Source organism: Protomyctophum bolini (assembly GCF_963924005.1).
Source record: "Protomyctophum bolini genome assembly, chromosome: 7".
In the NCBI taxonomy this organism is placed as follows: Eukaryota; Metazoa; Chordata; class Actinopteri; order Myctophiformes; family Myctophidae; genus Protomyctophum; species Protomyctophum bolini.
The window spans coordinates 23,169,984-23,188,285 of record NC_137868.1 but is presented as its reverse complement, the minus strand read 5'-3'; the positions used below and the strand labels follow the sequence as shown (position 1 = coordinate 23,188,285).

The 18,302-nt window shown below is 42.3% G+C and overlaps 1 protein-coding gene across 1 annotated transcript; it reads left to right on the top strand.

The window, feature by feature from the left end:
- Positions 1–889: 889 nt before the first annotated feature.
- Positions 890–8,234, top strand: hormad1 (HORMA domain containing 1; the record flags this gene model as incomplete). The annotated part of the gene is made up of 15 exons (XM_080768253.1): positions 890–922; positions 1,072–1,216; positions 1,607–1,670; positions 2,672–2,708; positions 2,841–2,861; positions 2,952–2,978; positions 3,101–3,168; positions 3,588–3,739; positions 3,957–4,114; positions 4,462–4,549; positions 4,824–4,876; positions 6,034–6,117; positions 7,032–7,091; positions 7,506–7,622; positions 8,133–8,234. 15 exons carry the CDS (start codon positions 890–892, stop codon positions 8,232–8,234), a joined length of 1,209 nt encoding a protein of 402 aa, XP_080624379.1.
- Between the last annotated feature and the right edge of the window lie 10,068 nt (positions 8,235–18,302).

Here is an 18,302-nt window from a genome sequence, read left to right as displayed (position 1 = left end):
ACACCATCGTATAGTTGTCATGTAAGTACGAGATTAATTTCCCATTGCTATAAAGTGACACGCGAACGTGATTGACATTGATTTACCTTAATATATATCACTCAATTTAAAATAGTCTTGCGTGGCCGCGTGGGAGTAATCAATGTTAAGTTTACGTAGCTGGTTAGCTAAATGTGAAATTAGCTAGCTAGCATTTGTGTCTTGAATTAGCTAATGTAGTGGTTCCCAAACCTTTTCATGCCAAGGACCCTCAAATTGACACTTATTAGCCTGCGGACTCCCATTTGAAAAGTTATGCCAGAGATTTTTTTTTATGGCTCTGCAGTGATTCTCAACCATTTCAATTTCAATGACCCCCAGATTGACCCCCATTTAATAGCATTTTTATCTCTGGGACCCCGATTTATATTGTTAACTCAATGTTAACTCTGAGAGTGTGTGTACAAATTTCGGGTCCTTTTGGTTCCATTTGTACACACACTCTCAGAGTTAAATTAACATTGAGTTACAGTTTTACAGACCTAGAGGGTCCATTTGGTTCCATTTGTACACTCAGAGTTACAGACCCGGGTCCATTTGGTTCCAACTATCTATCATTTAGTTAGGGACCGTGAACCCTGGAACTTCCTCAAGGACCTCTGTGAGTCCCTGGACCCCATTTTGAGATGATGATCTAATGAATTGACTTCAGATGAATGCTGAATTGCTGATTCAATTATTGAATCAGCATCTGCATTTAATAGTCAATTTAATATAATATAATATAATTCAATATAATTGAAATCAATCATATTATGTTGGTACCATGCAGTAACTTGAGCAGGTTTTCATTTTTCATTAAGCAGTGTCAATTGAGACAACTGGCGGCAGTCTACTGTTCATCATAACCATGGCATGTGTGCAGCGTGTGAGATCTTCTCAGGTTTTGTATTTATTTACACCAAGTACAAGCCACAATCAAATATAGCAAGCATGTTTAAACTGATTAACGGAGTTAGTGTGTGATTATGGATTTTTGCAATTTTGACCTGGACTTATCATTCAATCTGTGAATATTTTGTACTCCTCCAGGGAACTCAAGTAATACCAAATGTGGTTGCCACAGAACAGCAATCCTTGTGTGTTGTAAAGAAACTTCTGGCAATTGCAATCTCCAGCATAACCTACCTCAGGGGGCTCTTCCCAGAGTCAGCTTATGGGAACAAATATGTTGGAGGTAAGCTGTATGACTAGCAGGAGACAGCCAACCGCAAGCCAAATTCTGTTCTATTATAATAAAATATATGTTAGCCCTGATGATTAGCTCAGTTATATCAGTATAGTTAACTAGAAGCTCGACCCGCCTGTGGCGGGTCAGTATCTTTGCCCACTAACTGTGTTTTCCATGCTTTGTGTTTTTGCCGAAACGTGTTCATTTCTCTAGTCTAGGTGGATTGCTGCTGCATGTGTTTTCATGAAATAAAGAAACTCAAACTTTATACAAGAGAGTGCGGATATTCCCTTTTTCCATTGTTTTCCATGGTTGGCAGGTTGTGTTGTTATTCTTCTGGTCTAAATGCTTCAAATTGTTTCTAACAAGCACCTTATTTCCCTTTTCCTCATGCAGAGCAGAAAGTGATGATTCTCAGGGAGCAGCGAAGCTGTCCTGGTGCTACTCAGATTGTTCAATGGTCAGTATCCCAAAAAGTTCCCCATTTTTTAAAGGCCAGGCTCTCTAAGGTCACATTACCACCTAATACGTCGGTAGACTTGATGCGAATGGGCGGAGAAATTGGGATTCTTGCCTATTTCATTTGCTGCAGTTTGCCTTCACACTGTCATCCGCAGCAATTGGAAACGCAGCAGAGGGGACCTTGGTGATAAAATTATACTTATAACGTACATGTGTCGTGCCGTCTGGGACTGGACCCCCCTCTCTCTCTCTCTCTCTCCGCACGTAGCCACACACTGTTCTTTTGGGCATGGAGGCACAGTGCTGAGCACACTGATATAACAGACAGCAGCGCAAAATGTTTACAAGTTTATCGAGATGAAAGTCCCTACTCCCCAGTCCCCACACAGTAACAGCACTCCATGTTTACGGCACGCACAGACAGACAGACAGACAGACTGTTCTGTAGGCTATACACTGCAGTGTTTTGATGTGTTTCCTTAAGCAATTGATTAATGTACTCGTCCTCATTTCGATCAGGGCTAAAGTCTTCTCATTCGACCACGTCTATCCACGGTAACGGGACATCTTTGCGCTGCGTAAAATATGCCTTCTCCATCTCCAACTGTTCAGCTCCTCACCCGCCACATCGTTTGCTTCATTTCCTTTATTTGCTGTGGATTGCATTCCTACCTGCACCGAATCGAAATCAAGTGCGATTGGAAGAGAAGCGAAACCCCCGTTTTTGGGCGGAGTAGAATGCGGTTCTTTGCTGCGCATTAGGATTCGAATGAGCCTTCACACCTGCCAAACGAAGCGAACTTTAGGACAATGCGCAGCAGGATTCGTTTTAATCGCAGTAAAGCTTTCTGGTGTGAATGTCACCTTAGTGTTATGCCTTTAGTTTAGACACACACACACACACACACACACACACACACACACACACACACACACACACACACACGTGAGGATGTCACCATGGGTTCAGTGTTGATTAGTTGTATTTCATTTCTTCAGGTTGCAGGGAAGCTTTGATGCCCTTCAGAGAAAATATGTAAGTCAGTTACCCCTTTAAATATTATCTTTTCATTATGAAATGTTCTTCAAACTGGCAAAACATTCAAAATACTGTATATTCTCAATTATTTGTTTTGACTTAACACACATTTCCTTGCTTTTTGACCAGCTGCGAGCAATTGTCCTGTCTGTGAGTATTATATTGACAAATTATGTTAGTCCATTATGGAATTCAAACATATACAGTGGGCTAATGTTTCGTCTTTTCATCACATTCTAGATATACACCGATCCAGAGAAACCACAGGTACTTCCACAGCATCTGTTTGCATTTATGAATGCTTTGCACCAAATTAACAACCAGATTACATGGACCTAGAATCGTATTAATTGTTCATCTTGACGTTGGTCTGTCTTTTTTACTTTCAGAAGGTGACAGAATGCTACCAGTTTAAGATTCAATACACTGAAAATGGACCCAAGATCGACTTTGAAAGGTACAATTATTATACAATATGCTTTGATATGATAATTAATAAGTATGCTAATACAAAAGCCGAGACTAACCGGCCATAGTCTGTGGCCAGGATAACGAACCAATCACGTCGCTTATAGGTCGCTTAGGTCATGTGAGTGGTTTGGCTATAGCTTTTCCAAGTTGCCGTGTCCAAGGATTAGTTGGTAAGGTCACTGTTAAGCAACACTACAGGTATACACTTGATAGCATACAGGTGTGCTCAAAGCTGCTTATAAGATGCCTCTTGTTAATCAGATAAATCTTTATAGCAAAAAAAGGACCATCACATTGTGGTTGTTTACCTACCAATGTTGTAGCTTCTCAAGCCAGGAATGTGCCAGTATCAGTTAGTGGTTGGTGATTTCGTTAATTTACTGCCCTGCTTCCTCCTAACCTCAGCGAAAACAATAAAAAGACAGTGACAATGCCATGCGCCAACACTATGAAGGCCAGCATATTGCTTGTGAGAAAGCTCTACACCTTGATGCAGAACCTGGGTCCCCTGCCAGACAACGTCTGTCTCAATATGAAGCTGTCCTACTATGATGATGGTACAACATACATATGTATAGTATACACACGTACACACAACTTTCTTGCAATATAATACCCCAAAGCAGAGTCTTAAGAGTTAATTGTTACACTGAGTTACATTGTTCAGGTATTTAAATCAAATCAAAATAAGTTACATATAGTACCCCTGTCCTGGGGAGAATTTGTGTCAAACCGATTGTCCGCTTGTACAGTATGGTTTGTTTTTTCTTCTAGTCACCCCACTAGCCTACCAGCCACCGGGCTTCAAGGAGGGCGACAGTGACAACATGGAGTTTGAGAAAGAGCCAGTCAAGCTGAACCTGGGCGAAGTGGTCACCCCATTCCACACTATGAAGGTTGATTTGACCACAGAGAGACAGAGAGTTGAGCAGGTGAGCAGATGGAGCGAGTGTATCATAAGTGTAAGTTTGCAATGTATTAGATTACAGAACATGTCTGGTATGGCCATGTTATGAGATTAGTACTGTATCTACACTATACAGTTGGCATGGACAGTTGCCACCCAGTTCAACAATATTGTAGCATATTATATCATTGCTATAAACACCGGATTGATGGGTGATTTCCAAAATGCACTATTACTTAATGTGTAAGTCAAAGAACATATATCATATGTCATAGCAGTTGGTAAGACTAGAACATGTCATAAACATCACATCTTTAATGACCACATACATAGGGTTATTTTGATTGACATTGATTCGTCTGCTGTTCACAGGTGGAGGAGGAGCAGGCTGTGACTGTGAGGGACACGAGTGAAGGTGTGGAGAACACCGTCAATGTGAATTCATACTTGGACAACACTGGTAAATGTTCTATGTATTTCTCTTTCATCTGTAACACTGTGGTTTGGCTTTAACGATTTTCTTTATACAAAAAATCCTTATAATAAGTATGAATGTTTACATTTTTATCATAGATTACTCCTGAGGAATAAAACTGCTAACTCTAGCAGTGTAAAAGTTAGAACTCTACCCATTAAAATATGAAGACCACTTTGTAATCATTTGTTGTACTTTAAGTTGATGTAAAGGTGAAGGCCTTATAAATCCTTAAAATTTGCTATTATAATTTTTGTAGAAGTCCAGCTGAGCTGTCGGGAGACAATTCTGTACCCACCAGAGAACTCACAGGTGGGTGTTACAATACACACACACACACACACACACACACACACACACACACACACACACACACACATAGTGCAGTCTATTTAATTATTGATCCATTGTGATTACCATGTACATTTAAATCTTTCCACTCTAAAATAGTCATATTACCGTAAAACCTCAAAATCCATTCAAGACGATTCAAGGAAAATGTGTAGGAAGTAGAAACGGAGTGTAAACCTAAATGTTAGGTGTGTTGTCGTAATTTGGCATCAGTCGTTTAATAATGATAACAGACTGACCAAAATGTTACAAACCTGAAGCTGGGCAGGCAGCTCTTATGTATTAAGCATGGATATGAGGGTCTCTCCAGAGAGTTGTCATGGTATTACTCAGCATCTATCCTCTCTCAGGGCTGTCACGATCATTACACTTTACTTGACGATAATTGTCTTACAAATAATTGCGATTAACAATTTAATGGTACATCTTCTAGGCTTTGTAAACCAAAAAAATTAAATGAAATAATGTCAAAAGAGGCCATATTTAATAATAAAGTATTGAATCAATCAAGGTTTGTTTTAACACGTTGACGGCATAACCGCGCTATTTAATCCAATATCCAATGCCGGGATTGTTTAATTACCTTTGGAGCATACGCCGAAGTATTTGCGTCTTTGATCCGTAAAAAACACTAGTAAACACTCCCAGCATTTGTTATTGAGCCGACAAAAAGGCCACTTCCTTGATCCGGGTCACAGACAAAGAGCAAAGCGAGCCAAGATTGTCTCTACCCCCTCGTTCACTTTGTATTGGAAGCCCTTGTAAGCCGGCGGATGTTTGGTTTCCGGTTACGTCATCATAACATGACCGCCTCACAATGTCTGCGACAAACCCTGATTTTTATCATAATAATCAAACGGCGAATTAAACACATAAAAAAAATAGCAGGTTTAGCGTGTTATGCGTGGCTACAACATAGATTAAATAATTTAAAGTGTTAAATACAACGCATTGTGAGATTGTAGATCTGCTATTTCCATTATTAATGAGAATGTTTAAAGTGTATGAAAATGTTTCAACAGATGAATGTAAAATCTTCTGACGATTATGCAAAAATAATTGCAATTATCTCAATTAATTGCCAAATTATGTAATAATTGTGACTGGCCTACTCTCAGATTGATACTTTGGTGAACAGAACCTCTGATATGGAGGTGGGCATCACGAAGACCAGGAGTGGGAGAGTCATCAAGTCGAACATGGTCTGTTAACCTCAAAGTACTGCGGAAAATGTGTGGACTGTATGTCCAAAGACCCTTCCTTTATTTATTATTTACAAAAAAAAAACTATTTAAAATAGTGAAAATAGCCAAGCGAAATGCGATGCATTGTGAGCTTGTAGTAGATTGCTATTTTCACTATGATGAAGTCGTAGGGCATTACTTTACAGGGGAGGGGTCGCATAAAAATGTGAACCAGGCTCACAGTTTCTGCCCAACAGCAATGTTATACTGTTGATAGTAAAAGGACTTAAACACTGCAATGATGTACTAATTCAATACTTGAAGTATTCAATACGGAAGTATCGAATTAGCTGCAGAATGTAGTAATTATTTTTGGTACAATATACCATATAATATTTGTATGGATTTCATCCCTTTATTTAATTTCATTATTTCATCAACATTTTGAGTATTGTTTCATACTTTTTGAGTCTTGTTGTAATATCCCTTTGATTTCTTTTCAAAAGCTGTGTGTATTGACTTTAGAATAGATCAATACATTTCTGGTACATGGCGTATCTGATTCTGGGGTACACACTAACTTCAAATTGTGTTAAGAGAAAACACGTTTATGTGGAATGGTTATTATGAAAATATCCCAATGAAAGATTATATCAAAACAGTGTGTTAAGCGAGTTTTGATGAAGATAATGATAAAATATTGTGAAGATAAATTGCTCTTTCCAAAGGTAATATAACAGATTAAATACAATACAAAGTTGAGGATCTCAATAAATTAGTCATACAGTACTATCACACTATGGTCTACTCTATATGGTGCATAACAATGTCAAGGGGAGGGGTGAAGGCAGACAGTATAAAAAAAAGAATGATGCATTGTCTCATGTTAGTATCTCAAAGAAAGCTGATGACTCACCATTGTTGTGTTGCAGGGGAAGAAACCCACCAAAGGGGTACAAAAGACTGCCAAAAAGAACTCTCCCATCAAGGAGGTGAGAAATCGTGAAATACATTTTGTATTCTACGCCAGTGGTTTTCAACCCTTTTCATATCAAGTACCATTATTTACTCAGCATTCCATGCTGTATTGATGTTGGTACCATAGGAGAGATAACAGGCAAACGTTGATCAAAATCACTTTACAATTACTTTACATTCTCTAGCCTAATTGTGTAGACTTCTTGTAAATTAAGTAATGCAGATGTTTAACAATAATTTAACTTGAGAGCGTAAAATGAAACCAAATGGACCTGTAGTGTAGGCCATGTAGCAGACCCGTCTGGAACAATGTGAAGTCCAACTGATGAAAAATAAAAACACGTAAACAAATACATTTCCACATGACCAATAAGAAGTGCATACCCACATGAGAAAGTACCAACCACAACCATAAAATTACATTCCAGCTAGATGCTATTACCAGGTGCCCTTCCCAGGTGTTGACAGGTATTGCCCACCTGCCCCTGGCAGGTAAATCAAACTTTCGGGCGGGTGGAGTTCTGGGGGGTGCTTTCAGGTTTCAGGCAAGTGCTCGGCACTCACTTAGCTCCATTTGGTGGTCCGTCCATCCATCCCGTTCCTCAAACAATATTAACGTTCATCCTTTCCGTCCATTTCAAACACATGACAAGCAAACATTTCCTCCCAACTCACGGTGGGCTGGCTTTATCTGTCATTAGGCCTCAGTCTGTGAGTGTATTCCGGTGCACAACCTTTCAAAATAAAATCCTTTCCGTCCCTTGGTCTGTTACAGTCCATTTGGTGTCATTTTACGTTCAAGAGTTACAATATCTAATAAGGGTCCATTTGGTTACCAACTCTCCATCATTTAGCTGTAGACCACCTGGAACCCCCTCATGGACCACTGGTTGAAAACCACTGCTCTACGCTAATGAACTGTCGCTTATCACTACCATATCAAGTTGTTCATCATGACCATGTCATCGCTGTACTTTATCACTCATGTACCCTTTGTTTTGTCCTATTATTTGACTAAAGTTTATCTTACACTGTATTTCCTCTGCTCTTTGCAGATGTCTCAGTTCAAGTACCCCAACAGCCAGGAGGAGGTCTTGCCCTCCTCAAAGCCAAAGAAACGCAAATTCAGTGAACCCAAGGAACCCTATGACATCTAACCCTGCAGTACTGTTGAACTGTAATGTTTTTTTTTCTTATTTTTTTAATTATACATTTTATGCCACTTTTATTTCAACAAGTGGTGTTATTATTTGGAAAGGGAATACCACATTCAGTGTGAAAACGTTCAGACTCTGATTCGGCAATGATTTCACTGTCCATCGATGACACCCAACCCCGCAGTACTGTTACTTTTTTTTTGTGATTATTTCGAAAGGGTGAAAATGTTCCGGCTCTGTTTGGGCTATTATTTAACTGTCCATATGAGATTGTTTACTTTACTAATTTACTAATATTGGTATTTTACTTTGCATGGATTTGCCTGCCTTTCTTTACGTGTTATACTTTATACTTTTGCATTATAATTGTGTTGATATTGCATTTTTGAAATACCGTAGTAATTTGGGGAATATAAATAAATGCACATTATCAACTCAACTCTTGAGTAGCTCTACCCAAGACTGTTTTCTTTTTTCATCAGTGATAAAAACCTCTTATACACCTGCATTTATGTTAAGGTTGTAAAAAATAAATAAACCACATAAGCCATACATACTATACCTGTATATATACCCGTATCTCGTATGACAATAAGAAAAACAGCTGATCTACAAGCTTACAGTGTGTTACATTGCAAGTGTTTTGAGCTTGAAGATCTTCTGTTATTGCTATTTTTGAAAAAATAAGGTTTGCCCAAAATAAGACGCCAGCGTTAAGGTGGTTGCACACTTCTTCTTTTTTTTCCACTGTGTTTTGCGTATCCGAAAGTATAGTAGTAGGCTATAACTAGCTGTCAGCCTGTCACCAACACCCCATTAGACAGCTGCAGTGGAAAACTGATCAAATCGACCCGGTAGGGAAAAAAACTTTATACGGACGAAATATTCAGTAGCAATGTGCATACCGGTCTATGATTGACAAAGTGAGGTTGATTCTTTCCGATATTCGTTCCGATATTTTCACACCTATAGGCCGTCCTGCTTTTAAGCTTTAACAGCTTGCTATCACTTTACAACAGACAGAAATGTAGCTTTGGACTCCTCTTTCCTTTCTGAAACGGCCCTAACGCGGAAACATTTGCATGTGAGGTGCCTTAAATGAAGCTGTTAAGTGAAAGTGGATTATATCTGTACACAGTGACCTTTGGGCCCAGATAAGGGGCCATCAGCAGCCTCCCGCCCGGCAGGCTGTGTGTTTTTAATCTCCTGTTGTTTTTCCCAGAGAGGGGGACATTTGCTGATAGACTGCCTTAACCCACTGCGGATCAATACTGCAGGAAGCCTTTGTGATGCATATCCAAGCAGGCCTCTCTCTGTCTGCAGCAGGCCAGAGGGGGGAGAGAGACTCCATCAAATCAACCCTCACATCCTAACATAGGCATTGTTGGCAACTGCATTTATTTCATTGTCTTTTTTATGGGTATTGCTGATAACAGTCAAACCTGTGGTGGACAATACGCACACACCCGTTGGAAATGTTTATGAGCTGTGAAATGAATAAGGGTCTTAGCCTGACTGGTGGCATTTTTCAACATTTCTTTTTACTTTTTTGACAACAAGGGTTCTCTGAGTATTGATAAGTGATTAAATACAATGGCAGTAAAGGCCCCTTTGTATAGGCCTAGTCATGTACTTGTGCCATTGTAGTTATCAGTATCTTTTAGACATTATAGAAACCCTATATCATCGAGTCACATTTATGAAATTTAAAGACAAAGAACACCCAAAAGGCAAAACATATCCACTGGCACGGAAAATAAAGAACCATATACAAGCAATACAATTATTGCAAATTGTGTGCTCCAGAAGATTCTAGCACACACAGCATTTTAACTGAAATCGACTACTGGAAGGCTATGATTTCGACCAATATAGACCATTTTCATATTTCTGATCTGAAGCACAGTCAAGTTTATGTCAAGCACATACCAATATCTACCATTAGCAATGAAAGGGGCAATCTAAATTGCAATTTTATTTCTCCCTTACCCTCAATCCTTCACTCTGGTCCTGGGACTCTACATCATTTCTGTGCACACACGTCTCCCAGAAATGAATTCTGAAATTAAATTCAGGGACACACGGCCAGCCGCTAGTGTTAACAGATCAATCAGCTGGTCAAACACCAGGCCGGATCCGCCGGACGCCTCTACAGGCCAATCACAAAGCGGAGATCCGGGTTGTCTGAGTCAATAGCCCAGGTCCAGGGCCGTCCGGACCACATTCGATCAGGGCAAGCCCTCTGTCAGACAGAGAGACTGACAGATTGATGGACAGACAGCCGTAGTCCATCCCTAGGCTCTATATAGATTAAAGCCAGCTTCTGTGAGCCTATAGTCACGCTGCGGTGATTGTGCCTGCAGGGCCTATGGGCCCCAAGGGGGGGTAGGGCTTTACAGCAATAGGGGGGAGGGGTGAAGGTAGGAGTGGACATCCAGCCCAGGGACCGTGACCTCTTTGACCTTGCCAGAAGGGCAGCAAATGTTTCAGAGCTGATTAGCGTTTTCACAGCATAGAACTGCGCACTGTTAACCCTTTGGAATCAGATAACATGAGGGAGAGAATGAGGAAATCCAAGGGATGTGTCATTCAAATTGTTTAAAAAATATATAAAAAACATCATCAAATTGGTCAAAATGTTTCTATTTAATATAATTGTGTAGATATATAGGAGAAATCATATGTTTAATGTAATTACACCAAAGAGCAACAATTGTTATCTAGTAAGTACAAAGAAGCAGCACCCTTATTCACAGAATTGCTGCTTAGATGAAATACCTAAACTAGCCACAAAGGGGTGGTAAGTGGCCATGGAATGACTGCTCAACTAGACCCCCTGTCTGCCTAGTCTGGATAATTCAGCTTGCTTCATATCCTAATGCATCTCCCTTCCCTTACAAATATTTACTTTGTTTGTACAGTTGGCCTATACAGAGTACACTATTCCAAAAAGCATACAATTCTACTAATAGCCAACACAAGACTATTTAGCATGTCCTTTGACTGACGCCAGCATGGAGTCACAGTATTGATCCAAATTAGGAATGTTAAAAGAAGAGAGGCAGAGAGCAGGTGGTAGTGGGCTAGCAAATGTAGGGATTTAGTCACTCACCGGGCATATTATATGGCCAACACTGCTGAGTGGCGAGGGGACCAATACCTAGTTAAAACAGATGCTCAAAGCAATGGGATGTGCCCCATTGTGATCGGAGTGGACAGCTGAATTGTTTACCACCAAAGGGCCCTTTTCTTCAGTGGCAGGCCTGATCACAATGGGGCCCCCGCAGTACTGACACACTGAGGATTTCTGCTAGGGTGGGGGCGGGGGGGGGGGGGACGACGACTGTAGTGCACGTGCATCCAGGGTCGAAGTGGGCTAGGGAGGAGGAGGCATAGTAGGGGTTTAGTAGGGTGAGCTTCTGACCGTACCCTCTTTTTTTCCTTTCTCTGTGCTCAGATGGACCTATGTGCACCCCCCCCCCCACCTTCTCCCCGACAAAGCCCCTTAAAGCCACCGGAGGGCAGGGGTTTAAATGTCACGCTTGGCCATCAGAGCGCCCGGCCCCCAGGCTCGTGTCTCTGGGGGGAAGCATGGAGAGAGAGAGGCGAGGGGAGGGAGACACTTGCCCTCGCTCCATTGTCCATTACGATAGGCATGAGCTACTAACTGACTCCAAATCAAGTGTATCCTCTCGCCACGCGCCCAAGCCTTGTCCTGCTCTTGCTCAAACACAATAGCCCCGCTTTTTGTACTATCCATAGGTGAATAGTAGGTTTGGTCATGGTATGCTTGTCAGAGGAGCTTAAGGGGGCCGTACAGTGGAAATTCAGCTGGCCATTGGGCCAAGTGCTAAACACAGTTTGTCATCCAGAGACACATGAGATCTGTCCACATTGCACTCCGGTGTTTTCTTACATGACAAAAATCAATGCAAACTTTTTACATGCAGTCACATACAGTAAGAGGGACTTCAAAACATTACGAGGTGGAAGGAGGACGTGTGTGGGGGGTGGGGGGCCTCTGGGTGACAGAGTGTCACACTGAAATACAAGTACAGGACAAAATATACGAGCTGCTGGGCCGACTTTATCCCAGCCCAAGGTCCTGGCCCATACTTTACCTACCCACAAGATTGAGTGTTTTATGTATCTATTTGTTCTAAATAGTGGCACACTTGACCTTGAGGCAAGATGTGTGTGCTTCCAGCCTGGCCCGGGAATCATCCCTCCTGTCAGGGACGAGAGGGAGTGACCTTGAACCGGCGAGGCGCAGGCGTAGCTGAGTGCACAAACTCATTTAACTCCTGGGTTTGCTATCGACATGCTGTAATCGTTAACATTATGGATGATGAATAACTACTGACTGCCGTATACCTATATACTATACGTCGCCATGCCGACCCGCAGCCTAGGGGTCCACAGCAAGTGCTGATGGTCAGGTGCCTGAGTCACATCACTTAGTCTTGTTTTCCTATGAAGCCACACTGACAACTCATCAAGGGTTCAGCACAAACACACTGTCGTGCTTGAAGATATATTTCACTTTAGTAGCTCACACAACACTGTACACTGTACACTGAGTGTTAATTTAACTTTGAGAGTGTACAAATGGAACCACATGGACCTATAATGAACGCTGAGGATTTTACTTTGTCCTCCCCAGAGGATCTGCATAACCACTGTTTACTTATTATGTTGAACATGTTAAATAAGAACATTTATTTTCTGCTCTAATAATAGTTTTCCCCCTGTTTAACAGTGTTGCCTACATTATGTGTAAAAGGTTTTTAAGGTAAATATTTCATAAATTTTTGTTGTGAGAGAAATATTTCTGATAGAATTAATGTTCCAACAAAGTAGGCCTATCTTTAATTGTGTGTTGGTATTAGAGTCCAGACTGACTTAAAATGCTTATGAAAACAACCCACTTTCTGCATGTTGTATGTAGTGCTTCAAATACAGAAATAAAAGTAATATTGCTTTTCTGACCATTTGACATTCCCTAAAAGCATTCAAAAGCAATATATAAAGGGCACAGAAAATTAGTCTGCAGACATTGCAGACAAATGGGGATGGGGAATTCGAGGAAATAAATGAAATTGATCAATTTAATAATAAGAGGGAAAAAGACAATAGAGCATACATACACTCAACCAGGTTAGTCAGTCACAGTCAGTCAGTCAGTTGGTCAGTCAGTCAGTCAGTCAGGTTGGTCTTTCACCAGTTGACTGGAAGTTCACCAAACTGCCATGGACAGTTCACATTCAATAAGTAAAGTTTTCACACCAGGTTCACACTTTGACCAGATGCTCATACACTATGCCAGCGGGAAAGAAGAAAAAGTTTTATAGAGATTCTCTCTCTCTCTCTCTCTCTCTCTCTCTCTCTCTCTCTCTCTCTCTCTCTCTCTCTCTCTCTAAGGCCTGGGGAGTTTGACTTCTGCCCTGTTAGTGTTTTCCTACTCTCCAGGCTGCAAGGGCTTTTCATCTCACTGAGGTGCAAGGGCAGACACTTTGCACTTCTCCCAGCCCTTTCCTCCCATCCACATGCACATAAACACACAGCAGATTTCCATTTCTGCTACAGTGTGCTAGTTTAGCAGTTACACCACCCCTAGGCTGGCTTAAGACATAGCGGATATCCAGCAGTGTTGGTGGGATGTATGTGGGGGAGAAGGCCTCCTGAGACTGGTTTGAACCCACTCTAGATCCTATGGATGGATTCTTATATCTAAGGTATACATTGTCGTACGACCACGTCGTTCACCGAAAATAACTGAAAATCTGTTGTTTTTTTGTGGTCAGTGGTCTAATTAGGTATTGTTAGGATGTACTGCCTTGTGAAGTGACAATATTAGTCACTTTACAATATTCTCCAGTTGATTGCCGGCGCTCATCCATTACCTCCTACATAGTGTGTCCATAGTCCATACGCGAAAATGTAAGCTTTTGTTCAGGCAAAGTACTGCGTTTGTCGCTAAGTAAAATTATAACATAAGCCAATAGGAACTTTAATTATTGAGCATAGTGTGCCACTGTGCATCCTCAAACATAATTCCCAAACCTCAGCCTCAGTTTGACCATTAGTCAAACTACAATGGTTTCAAACTGAATGAAACCAAAGCATATCAAACAGAGCAGACATACAGGCATACATTGGCAACAGTGCCCGTTACAATTGACCCGTAACATGTGGCTCAACTACAACTAAATTGTGGCTGAATTATTGATACAATGGTGTTGGCCGCATTGTGAGTGGGGGCATGAAAGGGAGCCAACATGGGAATGGTCTGCTAATTTCATATGGGAGCCTCAGGGCACATTCCTCCTAGTGAAGACCAAACATATTGACATGTGTGTTGAGGCCAGGGAGAGACTGTATATTATACACACACACGCACGCACGCACGCACGCACGCACGCACGCACGCACGCACACACGCACACACGCACACACGCACACACGCACACACACACACACACACACACACACACACACACACACACACACACACACACACACACGCACACACACACACACGCACACACACACACACACACACACACACTTCCTCCCTTTTTCTGTAAATATGACTAAACAATCTGTGAAACTGTGTGCATGTATGGAAAACCTGGCATGTTTGAGTAAGAATGTATTATGCAATATCCTATTCCTTCAAGTTCCCTGCTTTTTGCGCCATACTCTGTGCTCGACTGTTATATTCACACAGAACTATCTCTTTTAAAACTATTTGTCATTGTAATATCAATGAGCTGCAGTGAGAAATGAATATAATTGTTGAGGAGTTGATGAATTATGATATATGGGTTCAAGCTTTAAAGGGCACGAGCTGTTTGTAGGCAGCCAAGGTTGTTGACCATCACCCAGCTCCTCCGCTAATTTCTCTAGAAGTGTCCAAAAGCCTTTGTCCTTCGTGTACTTTTATTTCCACCTCTCTAGGAATTGTGATGACCGTGCCTCGGGGCGACAGAGACACCTTGAGGAGCGCCCACCTTTAAATCCGCCACTCCGTGACTTCAACCATGACCCCTAGCTGGAGGGTTCCCTCAGGCGAGATTTAAACGAGCTCCCCCAGGTCTACAGCGGCTCCTCTTTCACCGTCACGTTTAAAAGACTCTCTAACGGTTGATTATAATATTTATTCGAATACAAAGTGTAGATTTGGATACATGGATAAAAGAAAATAAGGGTAAATGCACCATGACATTATAGGTAAATAGTGTGCCAGAGGAAAAGGAGTGATTTTGGAGTGAGAGTGACAGAATGACAGTTGAAATGGTGAAAGGGTTGTGCTTGTGCGCCTGCATGCTCATTCTGCCTTTTTGCTAAATAGGCGCGCATTTCATTCATGGAAGAGGGAGTCCCAAATGCTACTCAAAATAAAAACGCTTCACTGCCTTTAATATAATCAAATTCCAGCCATTTTTTCCCTTCTCACAACAAGAATAGTGCAAAAAAATACTATCACTTACATTTTCCAATTATTTCTTCTCTCCTTTTTGCTATTATAGAAGACGGAAGGCGAGAAAAGCATACAATATCGGGCTATTGATCCACGCCCATCACTGCAGAAAAAAAGTCGGTTCAGGGGGCTACACAATTCCGACTGGACACAGCGATCGATAACATACTCTATCAGCCGTTTCCATGGCAACTCGCAGAGCGCGAGGACAGAGGCTGCAATGTATTTTGCACCTGTCTATTTCATATACCTATTGTGATAATGAAAGTGTCAGGGAAATGAATGCAAAGGTGATGGGGGTCTACCCCATGTCAACGTCCACAATTAAAGAAATTACATAAAGGTTAATTGCGTGCAGAAAGGAAAGGTGAAAAATGGGAGACTGTATTCGTTTTTGGTGACCTTCCTGTATGGGTTGAAGGACACGGGAAAACCAGGCTTCAGTGTAGTCAGTGTCCACACAGGAGCAAATTGAGGACATATCTCTGTTATTTTCAGGAAAACACGCACAGATGACGGTTGAAATCGGCAGTTGTTTCCTGACACTGGAGAAGGGGGGCCTCTTTTGTGGTTGACCCCAATTTGGAGGTTGAGCAAGCATGATCAATGTGCTGGCCATTAGCTCACCATGAGCAACTGTAGGGGCAAAGCCCGAGAGTAGGGAAAGAAATACAAGTGGGGGGGATAGAAAGAGGGGGCATAAAAAAGGGAGAGAGAGGGAGTTGGTTGAAGGATCGCCTGAGTTTACTTCTTCCCGCTCAGCAGCAGCAGGGCAGATCAAAATGCAGCAGGCTGAGCCAGACGGAATGTCAGGAGAACTTGACACCCAGACAATCGCAAGACTCAATGGCTGTTTGTCTGTCTGTCTGTGATGGGCATTGAACTTCTACTTTGAACCAGAGGCTCATTGGCCTTATTATGGTGGTGGCGCTGGGCTGGGCTGGCCCTAAGTGAAGGGGATGGATATCATGATCTGGGGCCGTGTTGATCATGTGTTACTGTATTGATCGCCAATCGAAACTACTGCTGAAAACGCAGGGCCGGGATAGAGGGAGGGGATGGTCTGTGGCTTCTCACTCCGTTCAGTGGCTCTGTCGCTGCGGTCACCGACAGCGTTGCAAAATAGGAAGCAGTGGTTTTGAGAGGAAATGTACATTCAGTGCATATTAACCTGTTTAGAGGCCCTCTCTGTCCTGATTTGTGTTCCTGCAGATCACATCAATCCTGTGTTGTTTTCGAACAAACCAACTCAGTCACACAGCAAACACAAACCATTCACAATAAACTATAGTCACATACTGTTCACCAATATTTGCTAAGCACATTGGTTGTAATTTGAAACAATATCAGGGTCTGTAAAAATGCAATAATGTTTGTATTCCTATACAGTAGCTACCTATGAGTCCCCATTTCACATTCTCAGTGTTAATTTAACAATGACAATAAATAAATGGACAATAAATGGACCCTTACGAGTCTCTCTTACGAGTCTCTTGTAAGGGTCTGAAGGATTTTAATTTGTATGTGCTTAAATGTGCTAATTTTGTGTGAAACTCCGCCTTTTAGCTAGAGCAGATCAGAGGACTGCAGCACAGACGAGGACAGTTGCGCTCCAGCACCACAGGGGTGGTCTGCTTTGTGAGCTGTGACAGAGAGCTATTGATGGGCACGTGGCTCTGCAGTGCTGTTCAGGGGCCACTGGCCACTGCATTGCCCTTTGACCCCAACCATGCACGGGCCTTCATTGTGAGGGAGGCCGAGACAAGAGGAGGGGTTAGGAGCAGGAGAGAGGAGGGGAACGGATCCCCCCCCCATATAGACGCACTCTCAACCTCACCCTCCCATCCCAACACCTACATCCATCCGACTACACACCCTCCCCCCTCCACCCATCCTCTCCTCCCCCACCCCTCCTCCTGCTCCACCTTATGCCGATCAATGACAGTTTCATGTGGCTTCTCAGGGCCCCGCAGTGACGTGTGTCCTATTGATTTATCGACATTACTCCAGGCAAGCGAACCCAGAAGCCCCCTCTCTCAGTAGGCAGCATGGCTCCAGCCCAGCGGAGGCATACGTCCCCCTGCGCTGCGTGCATGGGCCCATGCCAAGTCATCCAACTGGACTGGATTCTCTAGGATGGGCACATTAGTAGCATGCATCAGGATTGTGTGTTTGTGTCACTGAGTATGCTTTTAAACCCCCCCTCCCCCTCAAACACACACACACACACACACACACACACACACACACACACACACACACACACACACACACACACACACACACACACACACACACACACACACACACACACACACACTTCCCATTCAGTATCATCCGGAACTGTCTCCCCTCACCAGATCATGTAATGGGGGACAATGAGAGAGACACCCAAGTACACACAAGCACGCACACACAGATGCACGCATCCACTCACACGTACACACGCACGCACACAAGCACACACAGAGTTTACTGTCGCCTCCGATTTCCAGAGGCAACTACTATTCCACTTTTATGGTTAAAAGGTTCTATTCTTTTTCCTGTGTCAATGTCATGCTTCTATAGCCATGGCTCATCCTTGT